The sequence below is a fragment of the Saccoglossus kowalevskii genome, chromosome 18 (assembly GCF_978046115.1).
Source record: "Saccoglossus kowalevskii chromosome 18, keSacKowa6.1, whole genome shotgun sequence".
NCBI lineage: Eukaryota > Metazoa > Hemichordata > Enteropneusta > Harrimaniidae > Saccoglossus > Saccoglossus kowalevskii.
This window is the reverse complement of record NC_140658.1, coordinates 14,495,284-14,516,563: the sequence shown is the minus strand read 5'-3', so window position 1 is coordinate 14,516,563 and position 21,280 is coordinate 14,495,284. Positions and strand designations below refer to the sequence as shown.

The following is a 21,280-nucleotide window of genomic DNA, read 5'->3' as shown; positions in this document are numbered from 1 at the left end:
AACAAAACAAAACGAAGGAAGCGTCGTCGATGATTACTACCGGATATGGGGCAGATGTACGTGTTCAAGAAATTCACTAGCCGTGGTCCGGATGTTACTCCCAACACGACGTAATCGGTAATGAGACAAAATAAACTCCGTTGAAAGAAAGGCGCCTTCACGTGCAATTCCTCATCTGCTTGTACCGGAAGTCCGCCGGGCCTGATTTAGGCAGATTGTGTGTGCATCCGATTATTGTGTCGAGGTATTGTATATACGGCGCCCTCTAAGATAGTCAGAGTACTTAGATTCCGTTATACTGTAGGTACAACCAGACCCGCAGAAACCACGATGGGGTACAGTATCTACGCAATATCTTTGTCGACGCTCGTCTTGTTCGCCCTTTTGCCTCGGGTAGATGCTGCGTACGGTATTTCACATGGCCCAATCACCTGTCTCTGCGTGGATAGCTCTTTCCAAACGCTCGACTACAACGAGATTGTCGCCAAGGATGGTTGCTCGCTGTTTGACCGCTGTGAAACCTGCACCACTGACGTCCATCAGCCATGTGCAAGCTGTCCCCCGGGTAGATATGGCGTTAGATGCCAATACGGTAAGTTTTTACTATATTGTAAATACTTTTTTTAGCTGGAATTGGGTGTTTTGTATGGAATTTGTTATTTTTAATTTATTTTTGATGAGTTGAATGTCAAATATGTGAAAAAAATGTATATTCGCTGGAATCTATTTTCACTTGAAGCATCCCTTCAGCGAAAATAAATTCTAAGCGGAAATAAAGCATTCTACAGTACATTGTTTGGTATGTTTATGCCATAGTATCTTACCCTTCAAGAGTCAGCTCGTGCGATTGTCGATTTGCTAGCAACATGCTCACAACTTGTTATAACTATTGTACATGGAGGTCTGTCTGTTACCTCCATCAACTATATACCGTATATAGTATATTATACCATGGAGCTAAAAAAATATTTCAGCTCCATGGTATTATACGGTAACTACTAGTATACTACTAGTATTGCATACATGTGTATTCTAGAATCCAATCCTTTCAACAAAGCATTTCGACTGACTGCTTTCCAGGGACAATATATCAGCAACGATGTGTTAATGTAAATAAGCCGAATGTTTATTTGGGCCATGTCCATTAGCGAAGCATAGATCTCTTTCTAAGGTCCATGAGCAAAGTGTGATTCCGGGAAACTGACAGGACGGTATTTGGACACTCCTCAGAGAACCCTGCAAATACAACAAGTTCAGTGACCATAGTGAAATGAAATAGACACTGCTGTCATTTATTTTCAGTACATCCTTTTCAAAAAAACACATAAAAGTACCCCACCCAACTCCTAAATGCACAAATACCGCAACAAAATACATATTTATAAAAGTACAATACTATCTATGCAATTACATTTCTGTCAATGTATTATTATGATATTTTTAGTTAGTTTTTCAACCGTATAGTGTTTTGTCATTTAAGTTTGTTTATGTTCCATTTTGAAGATCGCGACAAATTAGGATAGATTTAGACGCAGTTTATAGATAGAGGGACTGTGATTTAGATGGTAAATCGGGGTTCACGACATTCCATCAGATTCATTTCGTCGAATTTTGAATTTTGAAAATAAAGTTATGGGAGTAATAGAACTATTGGGATATAACAGTAATTGTCGGGGGGGGGGGTGATTTTTTTTTCAGGAAGCTAGTGATTCTTGGCCCACATAATATACTACGTCGAAAAGTTGTTTAGGCTGTGAACTTGTAATTTTCGAAGTTAAGTGTGATTTTTTAAAAACTTTACGTCGAACGTGCTTTGTACTTCACTATAACGTATCTTAGCAGTTTCACAAACAGCGGAAGATTAAATTTGTTTTCAGTTGTCAATGCCCAAGCAAATTTATGGACAATGACATTTCTACTGAAGGGTCATTGCCCGAAACGTCTAGCTTATTTTGAATAATTGTCACATGGGGTTGCAATAACTAAAAACAAGTTTATATTTGTCTTATATTTGTTACTCCACATACTGTAACCAGGCCATTATCAATAGTTTATTTGGTGTTTATTTTAAATGAAACATCGTGGATGAACTCTGTAACTATCAAAACATGTTGATAAATGTATACCATGCAGAAACATTAAGGTTACATTCCCGTCATATACAACACACGTCCGGCTGACAATTGGGGTCATCATAAGAGACGTTAAAATCAACAAGCGATCATGAACTTTTAGGGTACGTACTGAAGCCAACATGCACCGAAGGTTGCTCAGTTTAATCACCTGACATACATTTTCAGTGTGACTGTTGTAATTACTCGTGGCCACACTAACTCCATTTTGATTTCAGCATTGTGTTGGATAAGGCATGGACGTGTTAGTACGTCCACGAGTAAGGCTTCTCGCAAACTGTAGATAATACCAAACCCTTATACACTCTAACCTCGCTTTGCTAATATGTGTCAACACAGTCACTCTACTAGTAGAGTCAGTGAGAGGTTTTCTGCAAATCATACAAAGTGGCAATGCAACTGTTAAAGAGACTGAGCATCACAACAAAAACAATCTTCTGTGAGAATCTAATTATTTCCCTGCCTTTGTTGCAGGAGAGGAATTTATATGCATTAATTCCTACTATTTGTTCAACACTGGAGAATATTGTTATTATAATGTTGTTAAATTGTTATTTGACGAAATGTCACACATCTAGTGATAGATGGGTGATAAGCCTGCCTTTAATAATTATCTAGACTTCCGCCGAAAGAACATGTAACCAAATCGTAACGAACTTTCGGCGAAACACATTTGTTTACACTGCAGCTTTGATTCAGATAAACAAACTCTTTGGTTAACTAATTAATCATCAGAGCTCGATCGAAGACTCCATGTCCCGTTCCCGTTCTTATTCGTTACACTGCACTTCGACAGTATATATTATACACGGGGCACATCTCACCGCAAACGCCTCGCCAAGAAATACCCTCTAGAAAGTAGGGCTAGATCGTTTCGAATGTATTCCTTTATATTAGTCCTTGAGCCAATCTGATTAAAATCAGATGTAGTGTACGGGCTTTAATTATTTTGGCTATAAACTTATTTTAATGTTTTATTACTTTTTTTATTAATGCCTTTTTATTTCATTATTTTACTTTGATTTTGTGACTTTGTTCAATTCCGTACATCTGACCCGACACCTATGTAAGTTCCGTTCAAATCTCGCGTAAATAACAGCCAATCACAACCCCCCTTTTATACAGGCTGTCGGTTGCTTACTTTTCATTGTAGCGATACTCTACGGGCAATCTTTCTGTACATTATATTTTGCCCACTTGAATAAACCATTAATAGAAAATTGCTAGTATATTTTTATTTACAAAAGAAATTCCACAGCATTTTACAATTGTTGTCATTACATTGAATATTTGTTTCACTTCCAACAAATGTGTACACTTCCAGATACATCTTCGCCAGCCAAGGTTCGTTCATTCAGTCATCGCTTTAATTTTACATCAAACACTTAGCATAATTATCTAGAATGGAAGCAAAAAAATAAGTAAATCGTAATGATTAGAACACTGTAAACAGCTAAAGTAAACAATGCAAACTGATTTTAAATTGTATAACACCGGCCCACGGCATCGACGCAGAAAATTGGAGCAAACAAATATTTCCTGATCAATTGCGATGATGTGTTCCGAATAAAAAAATATTTTATTCCAGTCCAAATCAGCTCAATTACATTAATAAAAAGTTATTGTATAATGTACAAAATGTTGATACATTTTGATGAATATTTTCAGCTACGGCTTCAATACCGTAGACGATTTTGGCCCAATCGTCAACAAACATCACCCGTCTTCATAGCTGTGGAATCATAGCCCTGTGTTGCCGACCGCATTATTTACGTGACTGACTCTGGCCGGCCCATATGTTCGACGTACAGCAACAAAATTAAAAAGAAAACGTTCAAATGAAATTGTTAGGGCGAAATTCGATTGTAGGTCGCACCAAAGAGCTACGGAACCGCAGCTACCGTCTCCAGGGCAAGCGACTGGAAAAAGACACCGGTGTTCTGTCGAACCGGTGGAAACAAAATCATCACTCCCAGAATAACTACGCAAAATAACGATCTAAACTGGAACCATTCGAGCCACAATATTAACATAAAAATGACTTTCGTTGCATTTGACAATGATAAACTTACCGAAAAGCCGTGTTATTCTCGGTCGCTAACGTCGGTATAGTCGGCCATTTTATTTGAGTGTGTTTGCCACCTGACTCTGCCCAGTGACGTCATCATGTGCGCTATAGAAGAAGGTCTGTGATTCGTTGACTAAAATAGTCGATAGTGGGTCTGTTGAAATCTCGTTACATAGGCATCGGGTCAGATGTATGTATGTATGTATGTAAGGCGGAATTAAAAAAAAACACAAAATCGAAATCAAAGTAAAATAATAATAAAATTAAATTAAAATAAGTTTATAGCCAAAATAATTAAAGCCCGTACACTACATTAGATTTTAATCAGATTGTCTTTGAGCCAGAAATGGGAGACCCCTCCCCCATTGCGGAATTTGTCAGACACATTCAGATCACTGAACTTATTTCTACTTTGATGAATTTAAATTAAAGCCAGAATTTGCATATTTATGTAAATAAAGTAGGCTATTTTAATGTAGAATCCGAATTTGAAATAAAATCATAGATCGGATTAATAAGTTTCGAGATTTTATTTTAGAGTAATAATTTACTAGTCATTTATTCATACCAAACCCAACCGTTATATTTCAAAATAAAGCAGCTTTTATATGAAACTTTACTATACAGATTTCAAATTGAACTATTTGTTATTGAGAATTATCTATGTTGGATATATGACTGAGCGTAAAAATCTTAAATACTGTTAGCTTAATGTATAAGCTAATTTAAACCACCGTCCCTCAACACCTTTTGTTATTGAGAATTATCTATGTTGGATATATGACTGAGTGTTGAGGGACGGTGTTTAAACTATGTGGGCGAGTATAGGGATAGTTGGTACAATATGATGCTTACAACTGGTTTATTCAGAAAGACAATAAGCTATTAAATATACAGTACACAGGATGTAGTAATTAAAGTCAAACATGATCCAGATGTCTGGCGGCAGTTTAGCCTTGTATTTGATCTATCTATTAAACTTATCTGGGTTGTTACGTAATCGTAACGTGGACATCATGTCTGTTCCCGACATTCGCCGGGCGGCCGAAAGTAAACAAATTAATTTTGACAGTAAGGGTTTATATTGCGTTGTGTAAATTATTAAAATGATGACGAATAACAATCGACAAATTATAACGATAGATAACGATAAAATAATATACTTTGTCTAGTAAACAATACTAAGTCGGGTAACACACTCGTAAGTGTATGTCAACATACTAAAAGTTCACGAAATAGCGAAAATATTTCTAACGAATCACGATAACAAAAATCTAAGCTAATTGTTCATGGCATTCTACGTTATATATCGAGTAAAAATTCAAAGTCTTAATTGTCACATAAATCATTATGAAAGGTGTCCTGAATCTTCAACTTTGCAATAGTGGCAGCGTTGCGTTGAGGACGTTGTAAAACGAGTGGTACTTGTTTTCCACTAGTTTCGTTGTCGGCATTCCCGTCATCAGATTATTTTCAACAGCACCGAGTTCAAGCGGATAAAGTTTACATATTGGACGGCTGGTTTTTCCCGTTTTCGTTCGAATGTCCGCCGATCTCACAAGTCCATCATTTCTAACATGTAGTTTTTCAACTTTAGCTAGCGGCCAGAGTAACCGTTTTTGAGTGTCACTGTGGACTAACACGATATCTCCGATTTTAATTCTATTGCTTGTCACATTGTTTTTGTTATTCTGGTGACGTTCTCGTAGCGCTAGAATATATTCCGTTAACCATCTGCGATGGAATCTTTGGTGTAATTCGGGTAGATATTTTGCCCGTTTATTGGCTTCACTCGGTGTGGTGATCTCGAAGTCTGCGTCTGAGTTGTCAACGAGTGTATGAGGTAACGTTGTTAACAATCTACCGTTAATTATATGTAATGGTGTCAATGGCTGAGGATCATTTATGTCGGTGGAAATGTGCGTAAGAGGACGATCATTTAGTACTGCCTCTATTTCACACACAAGTGTTACCAGTTCATTCATATTCACAAATGCACATCCCAACACTTTACAAAGACTGTTCTTTGTCATCCCAATGAGTCTTTCCTAAAACCCACTAAAGTTAGGCGCGCGTTTGGGTATAAAGTTCCATGTTATTCCCTTCCCGTAATCGCAACGTAGACATCATGTCTGTTCCCGACAAACTGTTGTTTCGCTGCAATATCACCCAGTCTGTGGTGGTTTCGCGTTCCCCGCAAATTTCGCAAAACTATTTTTTTTCAAAATCACCACAGCTGGGCCATTCTATTGAATATTGCACGAGGAAAACAATGTTGACATATCAGAGGGATAAACCTATACTCAGTTTAGTCTAAGATGTCTCACGAATGCCCCTACCATATCATTTTTATATGTCAGACGGGGAATAAATTAGTGAATACTAGAATTACTACACGAGTTTTAAAAAATTTGATATTGTAGGATCACGAATTTGATATTCTTCTCATTCTATACTAGTATCCGTGTTGCAGCTTGTAAAACTAACACAGCATTCAAGACATCGTAGAACGCCGCGCATGCGCGATATTTGTGTTGATGAACATTGACTTTCCCATAATTCAATGCGCTCTTCCAATGGAAATCAACCGTCGATGACTCCAATTCAGACCAAGAAACCTTCACAATTCGTGCAAAACGCAACTAGACATGGGTACAGACAGACGACAGGTCTCCTACAATTTCTCTGTATTTATACACCGAACTGGCGTGACAAACCTGGACAGGCATATGTACAAATCTAATGTACTCGCTTCACATGTGGGGGATCAAAACACTATATTTTAAACCACTGTGTATATATAATCATGTAAATAACCTGTCAGGGATCATGTGTTAGCGACACCAATAAAAAAGCAATATGGTTCAACTTTGAACCTGTTGTGTAGGTTTATCATATGGAGCCTAATTTATCGTGAGTCGAGCACGCTGCACTGCATTTCAGTGAAACCAAAGAAATTAAACTGGTGTCTATATTGTTGATGTGTTCAATTTTCCACATGCCAAAATGAGAAAACGACGGGCTGGGAAGTAGACCATCCCAACAAGCATGGAAACTTAATTAACAAGCATGATGACATAATCACCAACGCTGGTGACATAATCAGTAACCCTGGTGACATAATCAGCAACTGTGGTGACATAATCAGTAACCCTGGTGACATAATCAGCAACCATGGTGACATAATCAGCAACCATGGTGACATAATCAATAACCGTGGTGACATAATCAATAACCGTGGTGACAAAATCAATAACCGTAGTGACATAATCAATAACCGTGGTGACAAAATCAATAACCGTGGTGACATAATTCATGACCATGATGACAAAATCAATAACCGTGGTGAAAAAATAAAAAACTGTGGTGACAAAATCAATAACCATGGTGACAAAATCAATAACCATGGTGACATAATCAGCACTCCTCGATATGATGCTCAGCGGCGTTTTCAACTGTATTTGTACGTCAATAAAAATTACTCTTGTTTTAAGAGATTTGTTATAATCCAAATGACGAACGACTACACAAATGCTTACACCATTCTACGTCACTTTGACGTCACATAAATGTGTTTTCGCTAGAGCGGAAAGATTTATTGTTGGAGTGTTGATCAATGTGATTCGGTGTTTCATACATAACAACTATACTCTGTTTTGTTAAGACACAAAAATACAATGTAAGTTCACTTTCGTCTCAGAAACAAATACTAGCCTGATATCGTGGGCGATAGTTCATAGACGGCTCCAGGTTCACTCGCAACTTTGCGTCTGAGTGATCCGTCGGCGAGGGCGCAATTACTGACGATGCCAGACCACTAGTAATTTAAAAACGTAGAAAGCTAATACGCAAAATAAAATCATTCTTGTTTTTTTATTTTAGAATGCAACTGTGGTATTCAGCCCTGTGACGACGGTGTAAACGGTGACGGTGAATGTCACTGTGAGACAGACGACTATTTGGCAGAAGGAAGATGCCACGAAATGGGTAAAGTACACATCCGCCATGTTTTCTGTTTAGTGAAATACGGAAGAAAACAAACAGTACAACGTTGCACAAATAATTTCGAGGTCCGTTACTAACAATAAGATTGATTCTACTATGAAACATTTGTTCAGTACGTGAAACAGGTACAATGTAGAAGACATGCGCAGACGATAACGCCAATGTCATCCCAACTACCTAACCTTGTAGTGACTTTTCAATAATTTGTTGAAAATCCCAAGGAATTTTATCACCCGAACAAAATACTCGCTCAAAGATTACACAACAATTAATATCTCTATTACTGTTTTAGTTTTTTTTTTCTTCATTTGTTTGTCCGAAACAAACGTCATCATGAATAATTAATCACATTACGCAAGGCATAGTGACGTCATTTGTTTGCATAAATTGTACAGACCTTTTTTATTCGAACTTTGTTCGGGGTATATGAATGCACAGAGATATCTCCATAAGTCATTGCCGTGTTATTTTCTTCAGTATATGTATTCTATTTTGTTACAGAGAAAATGACGACAGAAAGCCCCGGGCAACGAATGCCTAGCCCGAATGTCTTTCCAGATCGTGGCAAAATTACGGTCACATGGATTCAGATGTTATCGCAATACGACCCGATTGTTGGCTATGAGTTAGACTACAAAAAAACACGTGGATATACTGGCCGGTCCTATAGCTCCTGGGCAACAGTCGCTACCATAGACCATGCCAATAAAACCTTCGTCGATTTTCCCGTGGACGAGAGTCAGTCAGGTTTTTATAAGTTCCGTATTTCTACGACACACATAGAAAGTGGCTCAAAATCAGGTGCATCAACATCCCCAATCAGAGTGCCAGGTAAATATTTTACGTATTCACATTAAATGGTGGCGGTCGTCGCGCAGCGCGCTTTCCATACGACGAATACAGCGCGTGTAAAATACATTGTTTACACGAAATTACAGTACTGTCTTAATATTACCACTGTAGGTGTTTACATGTTACATTTTAGCCCACGTTCGGACGCAGCCCGAAAACGAGGACTCATGGATCGATGTGCGTGCGCAACCGATCAAGTTCACATTTCACACACACATCAAACATTGTATCGGACATATGCGCATGCATTTGTTTCATAGTCCTATTCAAGATGGCCGAAAGGCAGTCTTAATCCCAGAAATGCATTAAAATCCGTGGTCGTCGCGCCGCGCAAGAGTGACAACTGTGTTGTTAAAAAACAATTGCCCACAATCCAATGCGTTCTTTTAATAGAGTTTTGATCTGGGCACGACGTGCACTATTGTCGACACCTTCTGATAACCATGGAGCTAATCTGTTTGTACTCGTTGGTCTACGCAACAGTCAAAGTCACCATCTTTGTTTTTAGGATCCGCATAGTTTGCGCATGCATACATTCATACATTCGTGTACATTGAACACAGTGGGACCTTGGTGTACGTCATTTAATTTTTTGTATGGAGTTTAAAATGGCCGACTGACAGTCATTTTGTTTTAAAAAATGTAGTTCCGCGTATCCATATATCTGGCATGCCTGTGCCGATACAGTTTAAACTTTACACGTACATCATACCGGACATATGCACATGCATTTTATGATCCAGTTTAGGGTGAAAAATGTATCAAAACCACAAATGTTCACCATTTCGACATTGGATTTCAGTCATGCATGAATGGATTTCGTTCAAACCATGTACATTGGACATAATTGGAGTACGGCGCACTCTATTTTATTTTTCGGGTTAGATTCAAAGTGGCCTTCTAACATCAGACATCATATCGGACAAACACTCGCACATTTTTGAAACCAGTAAATCAAAATGGCTGACTGGCGACCATCTTGTTTGTTTCTACACGAAGCCATTACATATCGGACGATAATATGGATACCGTCTCAGTAGTTTCGTGACTACGATACAAACGGAGCATATGGTTTTGACAATGACTGGTTATCACTTTTTTAATTTATTATTCCCGTTTTGTTGTTTTTTTACATTTGCGGTCGCGGTTCTCTACCAGTGGCTTAGACTTCCCCACTGAGTCTCTGTCTATTTGTTTGGTGGTCAATCCCGGAATTTAGCCATATTTATTAAATTTATTGTTTATACAAGAGTTGTTAAAGATGTTACATATTTTGCGATATCATTCAACTGTTTTAGTCATAATTCAAGACAAATGAAATGCGAAACATGTCGGTAATTATAATAAAAAAATAGTATTATGTATATGGAATATATTGTAGAACACGTTGAAATAGCTGCATGCAATTTTAGCGGATTTGACTCTTGGCACGAATTAATCTCATTGCGAGAATATACTTTATGTTAAATTATCTACATCTTGAATTAGCAAAATTACAGATTAGCTAAAATAGCATGCTAGCTAGCAAAGACATGTTTTACAGTATTTCGTTATGGAATGTTGTTGATATGTTTCTGAATTCACTTGTCAAAAGCAGTTGTTTTCACCCCCTGAAAACGGAAAGTTCGTATCGTAATGTTACAGTTAAAATTTGAATTTTACAATTTTTTTGTTTTTACCTTCAAATTATGTTCCATTCTTCCATAACACCACATCCCCTATGTAACCATGGTAATGAAGCAGCAGACGCGGTGCCGGGTGAAAATGGAACGCTATTTGAGGGGGAAAGTCTCGTTGTCAACGATATCTCGACAGCCGTCGATGTCTAAGATCAATTGCGAAAGTGGTAGCGCCGGTAGCTATTTTTATTGTTATCGAAAGTGAAATTGGAACACAAATTCCATGGTAGCCAAAACGTGTGCCGACAAAATAACACAATAAGGTAATAATCGTGTTCTCTAAATTTGAAGGTACACCTAAAGCGCCCCCGGAAGTTAGGACTGTGTCAATCATCGGAAACAGTATAATCATAGAATGGAGTGAGCCACCGGCAGACATGACCAGTAGTAATGAAGTCATCGGATACGTCATTCAATATTTTTCGAGCCAGCGTGTTTGGGTTACGTACGCCGATGCAGCATTCAACGAAAGGACCATTATGATTGGTGGACTAGAATACGGTCAGACTTACCGATTGCGTGTGGCTGCCAGGAACCGGCTAGGGAGAGGAGATTGGTCTCCAGAGGCGTCTCCTTATCTTAAAGGTAGTACAGCATTATTATCTGATTTTTATTTATAAGATGGATGTGACGTAACTCACATTTTGGGGGATGTATTTCAGTGTTCTCCACAGACATTTTTCATCGAGTCGCGGCTAATTTGCATAATAATTAGCATATAATTAGCATAAATTAACATATTGTTTGTCATATGGAGGAATAAAACAAAACCAGTTTTTTTCCTTTTTTTCTATTTATTTTATGTACAACCTGTAAACAATTATTGCACTGCATGTTTAGTATTGCAAATGTCCTGCAGAAATACTGAGTTTTCTGTTTCTTTGCTTTGCCCAGCAATCAGCAACTTTATAAAACCCTGTTCAGTCCCGGTAAATTAAACATGGAGTTGATTATTCTCATTGCTTGTCTTCCGTTTCTGTTGTTTTCCGGTTAAGTACAACAACTGTTACGAGTCACGATACTTACGCTACTATGTTCGAGCAATAATAGTTTTTTCTGGCTGAAATTATCCATCTTTATGTATTTTTTTTAATCATCGATGTTGTCTGTTCAACACAATTGTGAACAATTCGAGACAACGGAGGTCTGAATTACGAATTGTCGCCATTGTTATACCACGTAAAATTGAGGCTTTTCTTCCAAGAAATAACACAAGTGTCACTCCAATTTCCACACGTTTCTTGATTAGAATTCCCAATTTCTTGATAAATATATTATTTTCAATAATGCTTCACCTAATTCATCCGAATCTGAGCACGATATGCGATCCGAGTGGGATGTTCACGCTCGCTGGATCTTACGCGGGTGACGCCATCTTGGATTCACAATCACGAGGTCAAAATTGTTTACGTCATAAATATATTTTTTCACATTTTGATCTCAAAAAACAAATACAATATCAAAAATACTGACAAAAATCAAAACTTAGAATAATAGTACGACTACATTTCTAAAAATAATAATGAAAATACGTTTCGTACACACCGGAAACATGTGGCTTTTGACCCCAAGTGTGACTATATCATTTGCATATGAATATACGTTTGGCAATGAGCGTTTGACACCGGGGCTTACGGCTTTGTCTTTATAGAACTGCTTTGTTTTTTTAAAACGAAATCCAACCAATGAGAAACAACAGGGGATTATCCCGGGAAATTGGCGTTAATACAATGCATTTGTAGATTTAACTAGTTAGCCAGGAAATATTACAGTCTGTGAGAGACTGAAGAAATCAGATCACGGGATAAATAATAGCATCGCGGAGGAAACACATAGCGTCGCAAATCCGATCGCGTCGGGGCCCGCGACGCTGTTTTGGCCTGGGGAGAACATTACAGAGAAATACTGATGCAGGCCCGTAGCCAGCACTTTTGAATAGGGGGTTCGAAAACAACACTTATACATTTGATGTGAAATGTGTGAATTTTATAATATTCAAAAAGTGTTTTTGAGCTCTGTTACAGACATTTTTATATTATCGGTTTTAAATTAAATTTTATTGGTAAGATATTTCACATAACATCTTTGAACTATTTTACCATTTTAGAGAAGGGGTCCTGAGCCATTCCTCAAACACATTCACACCATTGATCCACTACGGCAAAATGTTGTACACAAAAAAGACAAGACTGTACTTATCTTAGCATTATTGTCTAAGTATTTTAAGGTAGAAGGCTACTTACGAGTTTGTTCGCTCTTCGCAGATGTTAGCGCCACATAAAAGTGACACGATTTCATGTCGAAATCTGTCTACAATTATTCATTTTAGTATTAGTCAATTTTGTATTATGTAATTTTATTTCTGTACAGGCCCTCAGCCTATCTTACAAAATGTAATGGGTAGAAAAGTGCATAGCACGTTTTAAACACAATACAACATCCATGTAAATACATGGTACTAAGTTAAGCTGAATTCATATTCATCTCGTCGCTTGAAAACTTTTAAAAAATATAGAGCTATTTGATATATGGTGTGACAGTTTGTGTAGCGACGAAGTAAGCCCAGACTGTCAGTATTTGCATAATTGCAGAGGGCCATTGACAAAAGATCAGCCCTTAGATCATTATAAAATGGACATATAAAAACAAAGTAAATTTCATTTTCTACCATGCTAAATTCAAACGTATCACTGCAAAAACTAAAAAAAAATATTGATCTAACTGTATGTTTGTGTGTCTGCCTAATTCAACATTATGTTTATGGCCAAAACAGCGAAAACTCGTCGGTATATATTTTAGTCTATAATTGCTTGCCAATAAATCTCCCAGATTATAATACTACATGTACTTTGATTTTTCCAAAAGTACACAGCCTGAATGATTGTGAAATTGAGGCATGCCACTATATTTTTTATTTTTTGAGTGAATATTCCTAACAAATTTGCAGTATCTCCAACTTGATTTTCAAACCAGACAATGCCGAAACCATATTTGAACGGGAGATTTTTATGTGGGTTTCCCAAGCAGGTCTGCCGGTCTTGTCTAATCGTTCAAGCATGATATAACATGTTTTGGGGTTTCAGTAATTTTAACCAATATGAGACACAACGCTTGAAACAACCACAGCAGGATGGCAGTCTTCCACATTCGTCTAACATCGCTACATTGTTTGTACAACTATTAATGCTAAGTACCGGGTAGATATCTGCAGAATGTTATCTGTATCCTCTCGATTTCCGAATTTACGTACCCCCATATCGCTACCATAAGAAATAGTTGGCACAATGATTGCATCAAACAAATTGAATGCACTAACTAATGGCATACTACCAAGTTTCTTACAGTATGTAAATATATTTGGTTCACTGTAAATCTGTTTTTAGAGGGTGGTAAAATAATATGCATATAGTGGCAGTTTAGAAGCGGTCTCAATAGACATCAATGACTACAACTCCTTTTATAAACCCGCTAAAAATATAGTAAATTTTCTGAGACATCAAAAAAAAACGTATAAAAAAAATTTGTTTGCAATTTATGATTCATCGCATATTTTCAGTGCTGAAGCAACACTGTGGGGTAAATTGTTGGCTGCAAGAAGCTCTTCGACCTATACAACTCGTGATGATAAATCTTCGGTATTTTTTTTAATGATATGTTCAACCCGTAGCTGTACATTATTGTCCAATAACAGAGGCTACACATACTAATACAATAAGTTGACTACATTTGGCTGATACACTTGGAACAAAACAGTATATATGCCATCATTAACTTGAAGAATACAAAACTAATGAACCAAACTAGGAAAGTACAGTGTGGTGTTGTCGTGTCAATCCCGTTCGATCTCCACACTTTACTAACTGAGCGAACATTAGCACAAGACAACTTGAAACTGCCCTATTCAGGACCACCACATCATTCAGAGAGTGACTACCATTACATTATTGTTTCACTGTTGTTTTAATATGTAAAATCAGGTGCTTGAACGCGATCTTCATTACACCATCGCGAAAAACCGAATAAAAGCTTGCCTATTTATAACAACCTGTTTTGGTTGGCTGCTGTTGAGCTGAGACGGCATAACTTCACGATTGACATTTAAAGCTCGATGCCACCTAAATGCTCATTACTATGCATTACTCATTACATTACTCTGGTAGTTACCTCATGGAGTCAAGTGATTTAAACAACGATAATTATTTTAATTAATACTGTTTGTTTTATTATGTTCTAATCTACGATCATAAATCTATTCACTTCCAAAATTTAGGGGGTTCGACCGAATCCCCCGAACCCCCCACGCCCCACCCCCCAAACTACGGGCCTGCTGATGATCAGCTTTCATTCAAATTCAAATAATGATTGACTCAAGCGCTAAACATCGTCAATGCCCATAATTTCAGCGTTTTCCGTCACGTGACATAGCAAATGCGATTTCACACGCATTCTCAATGAAGGACTTGCCGGTTAGATGAAGTTGAATAAACTCAGCTCACGATGAAATCGCAAAACCATTTCGATTATAACAAAACACATATATAACGTCCCCGGGTTTCTGCCGTTCACTGTACATATAGTGAAAGTAACTCAATTTCTGTAGCAGAAAGTGGGCGTGAAAAACTTCCTGGCATGTTGAAGAGTTGCAAACAGAAACTAATACAGGCATTTATGTTTATTTATACACGCACAGACGCACTGGAATGCTATACTAAACGTGATGGTTCGGACTACCGGGGCAAAGTGAGTCAAACCCGCTCAGGGAAAGTTTGCCTAAAATGGTCCTCACAAAGTGGAGGCGACATACAGACACCGTATAATCACCCTGGACGTGGACTGGGAAACCACAACTTCTGCCGTAACCCCGGCAACCCGTCTTTTAAACCGGGCAGTGATTCCCATCTTGCGAATGCTTGGTGTTACATCGCAAATGAAGATGTCTCCTACTCAATGTGTGTACTCCCTGAACACCAAGAACATTGTAATCCGAGTGAGTATATATGATTTTGTTCTTCCAGCATAGGAGAAAACTGTGGTAACAGCCATATTGGATTCGCATTGCATTCTGGGTGCATAATTAACTCGGAGGGCGCTCTTTTGAGGGGTAAAATCCGTTTGTGACTGCAAGTCCTATTGGTGGCACTATATTTACTTGCTCTAGAAATAATCTTTTTAATTCTTCAATTGTAGAACAATTTGTACCAGACTCTCCTCTTTTTTCCCCAAGGTTCACACCGCGCTTCCGGTCACAATTTTCGTTGTCCTATCTCTTGTTGCATTCACCTTTTTTCCAAAGGCAACTACTGTACTGGTTGGGGAAACAACTCGCCGAATTAAATTCTGTGTTCCTTGTTTCAGAGTGTCAAAAATGTTGGATGTATAGGATTAAAGTGGCTTGTATTTTGAAAGATTGTTTTCACATTTGGTGATCACAGTTTATTTTGATCATGGTAAAAAAGATCGAAAAAAGGGGCCTACAGCGAACAACCTTAAATCAGTCTCGTTTATATTCAACATAAAATACGTCACTACTATAAAAGTGCGCCCTCTAATGACGGGCGAATGTGTGATGTCAAAATGACGTATATGAGTGTAGGCAATGGCGCTGAAAGCGACGACGGCGATTGGTTGTGAAGTCGTTCAGCCATGGAAGGTATTAGTACCTTAGTGGAAGGTATCAGCTCAAATCAAAAACCCAATCTTCCTTGGTGGACTACAGATCAAAGTGATATGAATGCTTTGAACGACCTTTGTGTCACACATTTACGTGCTTCGTCACTAGAGGGCGCGATTTACAGGAAAATAACACAAATGAATGATACATTATAACGTAAATTACCTAAAGTTGGTAATACAAACAATGAATAAATCATGAGAAATAAAAATGTTAGTGATCGATACAGACACAACATTATGCATAGTATGAAATTGAAGTGCACAACCATAACAAATTTGATAGGTCTTTTATGTAAGTCCGTCATTAGTGCATAATAATAGCGTTATATACCGTCTTCTATTTGAAAGACGTTTCTGATTATTTTCGCAGATTCCTAGTGTGTCACGAAGCTTGTACGCAAGTTTCTATACTCATACAGACAAGAGTCGTGTGTTTTAACTAAACGAGTCACCGCAGACCCTGCAATAACTTTTCATCCAACATAAATATTGTTGTGACCCTGAGTTCAAAAGTTTGCTGTAACATGTCTCAAATGTATGCTTTGTCGACAGTCTGTCCGCCAGCTTACCGCTTGGATGACTCCGGAGAATGTGGTTAGTATCAGTAATATTCGTATGCCATTCTAATTTCAGAAAACAAGGCCGACTGTAATGGCAACTTAAATGTTGACCTCTATATGGAGTCGACCTAGTCGCAACTCTTTATTTAAAGCGGGGGGGCATCACTTCGCATGCGGCAAACGGTTAGAGCGTGTCGTTGACTACGAACAAGTGTCTACCCGTGAGCCTTTGCGGTTTTAGCGTGCGTTGTTTTCGTGACTCCGCACACGTGTTGGTGACACCCCTCCGCTTGCTTGATTTCCAGTTTGTGCATGTCGATCTTACGTGATTTATTATCCTAATTTTGGCATAAAATAAATGCTGTAATGTATTTATAGTCAAAGATATTAAACATTATGCTATGCAGTGAACAACATGAACACGAAAAACAATTTGACCGGGACTTGTTGGGAAATGTTGACACTAGCTTGACTTTGAAAGGTACTTTACCCCCATCTTTCAGCACCCATTGTAAAACGTACATGTGCCTATAAAAAATCACGACTACTACAAATTAAACGTTAATGCATTCAGTATCCTTTTTCAATTTCAGCTCCAGACGATGAAACTGAAATACATAAGAAAATACCGCTTACAAACGGCGAGATTTGCACATGCGCATTTCAGGCGACATTAACTGACAAGTATCTGAAGCCGGATTCCTACATTGGATGGACATACGCATGCGCGGCAGCCGTTGAACAACAAGTAGTTGATTTGATCGAAAACGTTTACAACATGAACAGTGAGGTTTGTTACGACGAATGCAGAAAAAGGTATGTATACCGGTAATAATATTCCAGATTATTATTATATTATACATCTGTCACCGTAGCGCCACAAGTTAAAGCGTGCCGTAATTTTGCGTTATTTTACGGGGTACAATGTATTTTCATTCTACCATATAAGGAAATGCGAATTCCAAATATAGAATGTTTACGCGCGTAAGCGTCCTCAAATAATAAAAACAAACATGGCTGCCATCGGAATTTGAACGGACTCCACACAAAAAAGTTCTGTTCTTAACTTTTTGGATTTCGGCATTCCCATATCCTTGGATGGTAAAGATGTATAATAATAAGGTTATTACGAGAATACCTCAAAGTATGCACTCAGACAGTGCGCCGCGTATCGACCGACGCGCAGCGTACTGTCTTCGTGCATTCGTTGAGATATTCGTAACCCAGATTCGTAATAACCTCATACTATTATGTATCTAAACAAAAACATCATGAACATGTGTCTGGCTTTTGGCACAATGTCACTGAAAGATACATCCCCAAAACAAATATGATTCACCAGTATTCGAATTGATTCGAAAAAGAAGCGAATCTTTGTGAATCCACATGCATTATTCAGAATCAACTGGGAAGCCGAAGATCTTCAACGTTTGGAGGCGCCGAAAAGTACTTGAATTAAATATTCATTATAAATAAAAATAAATAAATAAAAACTGCTTTCATCAATTATTCCAAATGATAATCCTTAGACCTCAATTCAAGCATCATGATATGTGATACGTGCAGACTTTTTAACGATTGTTTTACAAACTATACCCGTTATAATTTTGCCTTTCAGTGCGGGCTGTGAAGCTTTCACTTACTCAACCGGTGGTCACGGCAATGAAACAGATGTCAGACTGTGTACATTATTCAGCGACCTTAACCAACACCACGTGGAAATCGAAAAGAACGATAGTTGGGCACAGCATTTGGGTCAAAGTATACCGGAGAGTAATTACATCCTTTCGTGGGGTTGCTGGGCTGTCTCCGACCCCAGACATCCGGGCAATACGTGGAAAGACGTGGGGCTGCAGAACTACTTAGTGTTCACAGATCAGGGTAAGTCCCAGCTACTTCACTGGTGTGTTTCGAACACGCGAAAGACTAGAACACTAGTATATATGTAGAATTATATTACTTTGGTCAACAGTGGCGGATCCAGCAAAATGTACTGGGGGGGGGGGGGCGCAAGCTTCGCTTAAGATATACGGAGCGAAAATCGCAGAGAAGCTATGCGTAATCCAGTAGATATGAATCGTCATGCGTTGGGGGGGGGGGGCATGCCCCCCGGCCCCTCTGGATCCGCCACTGTTGGTCAATTAGTGTCGCCGTGTTGTCAGTGTCAGATATTTTAGTCGAAAATATCAATACAGAGACGTACGGTAGTACCTTGATGATATGATGTGATTTGATAAGATCTGATGATAAGATATGATATGATGATCTGATATCATGGTATGGCGAAGTATGGTATGCCATAGAATTGTTAGCGTTATATATAAATGTAAGAGGTATATGTGTTTATTTGCTATATATATATATTTTTTTTTTATATTTTCATTACAGCATATTCTAATTATAGTATTAGTGTAGACGTTGCAGATGGACCCTCGGAGGGCCTGTATATATCTTTTATAATTTCTGGTACAGACAATTCAACTTTCCCGATCGATGTACTCGTTACACCAGGAACGAATGTGTTTAAGATAAGCAATATTAATGTAGGATTTATCTCTGCGCTTAAGATCATCGGACAAATAGGACAGAAAATCACACTTAATAAGGTATATCTTTTATTAATAATATTTGCTACAGCCTTTTTCATCCTATAGACCACTTTCTCGGAAATTGACGATACTGCGTTTCTGCATGCGCGCGCATTTCCCACTTCCGGTTAGTCTCACTTTGGTATGTACGTCCGGAAAAATGACCTATACACCTCGGAGAAGTGTGTTACATGATCGCGGCACGAAAGGAGAGTGTCAGTGAAGATGCACAGTTTCGCCGAGACCAACTAATCAATTTGTACATGCCTATCATATTACTCATCTTACGTGTCTATGATTCACGCAGGTTGAAATTAACTTCAAAAGTATAACTACTGTGTTTGTCTGTGACTGGTGTGATGGGGTGTCTAGTTTGGAAATACAGGCGGCTACAGGGAGCTGCCAAAGAAAAGGCAGTATTGGTGGAAGTAGTTCGGCCAATACACGTCAACTTGTACCAAGTAAGTTTACCATATAATATAGATTTTAGGAAAACATTTTCAATTATACACTCGTTAAAGTGGGGGAGTCGTCACCTGCGCATGCGCCAGATGGCCATAGCGTGTCATTGTTTACATTTGTTATTGTCATTTTTAGCGTGTGTTGTTATCGTCGCTTGGGACTCAATTCCCGCGCGTGCGCAGATGACGACCCTCCCGCTTTAACCAAATATGACGTCCACGATTTTAACTACGTATTTATCCGCGCAAATTTCGGTGTCACATTTTAATACATTTTTGGACCAAATAGACACAATTATCAATTAACTGCAGGTTTTGATCGACATTGAAAAATAAGGAAAAACTGTTTATTTTATGAAAGAGTTAATGACCACAATTAACCCGATTTTACAATTTCCATGAAATCAACACGCAGTTTGTCTTTGATTTCTACATGTAAAATGTTATCTGGCTCAAGGTAAATTGGTATCGATATCGGTATTGTTTATTGCTATAATAGTCTTTGTGTGTGATTATTTTTATGACACTTTGCTTCGAATTCATAACGTTTCGTACTGCTGGAAATCAGCTCTATCTATTATACATGAAATCAGGTGGCGTGTCTTGTGTCCTTCTGTCTTTTACTCGGTTTTATATATACTTCTCCCTGCTTAAATTCGTGATATTAGTCTGCAAATTACGGAACTCGCATTCCGCATCATTGATTTAATTATTCCATCTTGCAGCAACAACTACAATATACTCGGACCACCAAGGGTTTGCTTGCTCTTCACTCGCATATGCGGCATCTTATAAGGAAGCTTTCTTTGGTGTATGTCCGCTAACACCGCAGTTGATATCGGTAGGTTTGCCACAGATCATGCCCGACTATTATGTCGGCTTGCGGGATAAGCATCCACCAAGGGCGATAAGTAAGCGATCCACCCGTGGTAAGTGACGTATATATTGCTTATATGATTGTAAGGATAGTATTATTCTTGTAAGCGTAATTTCCTTGTGTCTTGAGATTAAAGCCCATTGCCCGAGCAAGCAATCAAAACTCATCATAGGTCATATGTAAGATTCAATATATAAATCCCCTTGATGAGATAACAGCCATTTTCAACATTTCTCCAAGTTTGTTAGCAGGCCAAAATTACAGCTTTTTTAAACAATAGAGTAATAACTTCCATTATAGTTTATAAAAAAACTAAAAACTTCCACTATAGACCCCGTTCAGAGCGCCCTCAAACACTCCCTGTTTCAGAACGACTGGAATAATA

The 21,280-nt window shown here is 38.2% G+C and overlaps 1 protein-coding gene and 1 long non-coding RNA gene across 2 annotated transcripts in view; one reads left to right on the top strand and one right to left on the bottom strand.

The window, feature by feature from the left end:
- Nucleotides 1–330: 330 nt before the first annotated feature.
- The window catches only part of LOC100370048 (uncharacterized), a 40,950-nt gene continuing 20,000 nt past the window's right edge, over nucleotides 331–21,280 (top strand). Inside the window, exons 1-10 of the mRNA XM_078014258.1 lie at nucleotides 331–592; nucleotides 8,083–8,187; nucleotides 8,707–9,036; nucleotides 11,028–11,321; nucleotides 15,427–15,723; nucleotides 17,563–17,785; nucleotides 18,588–18,850; nucleotides 19,358–19,575; nucleotides 19,865–20,018; nucleotides 20,744–20,947. Of these exons, the coding sequence (XP_077870384.1) occupies nucleotides 331–592; nucleotides 8,083–8,187; nucleotides 8,707–9,036; nucleotides 11,028–11,321; nucleotides 15,427–15,723; nucleotides 17,563–17,785; nucleotides 18,588–18,850; nucleotides 19,358–19,575; nucleotides 19,865–20,018; nucleotides 20,744–20,947 (2,350 nt within the window). The remainder of the gene's footprint in view (nucleotides 593–8,082; nucleotides 8,188–8,706; nucleotides 9,037–11,027; nucleotides 11,322–15,426; nucleotides 15,724–17,562; nucleotides 17,786–18,587; nucleotides 18,851–19,357; nucleotides 19,576–19,864; nucleotides 20,019–20,743; nucleotides 20,948–21,280) is intronic.
- LOC144364021 (uncharacterized) lies at nucleotides 3,349–4,301 on the bottom strand. Its single transcript, XR_013422804.2, has 2 exons — nucleotides 4,205–4,301; nucleotides 3,349–3,530 (listed from the first exon to the last, which is right to left on the bottom strand). It is a non-coding gene; the product is annotated as an uncharacterized LOC144364021 (long non-coding RNA).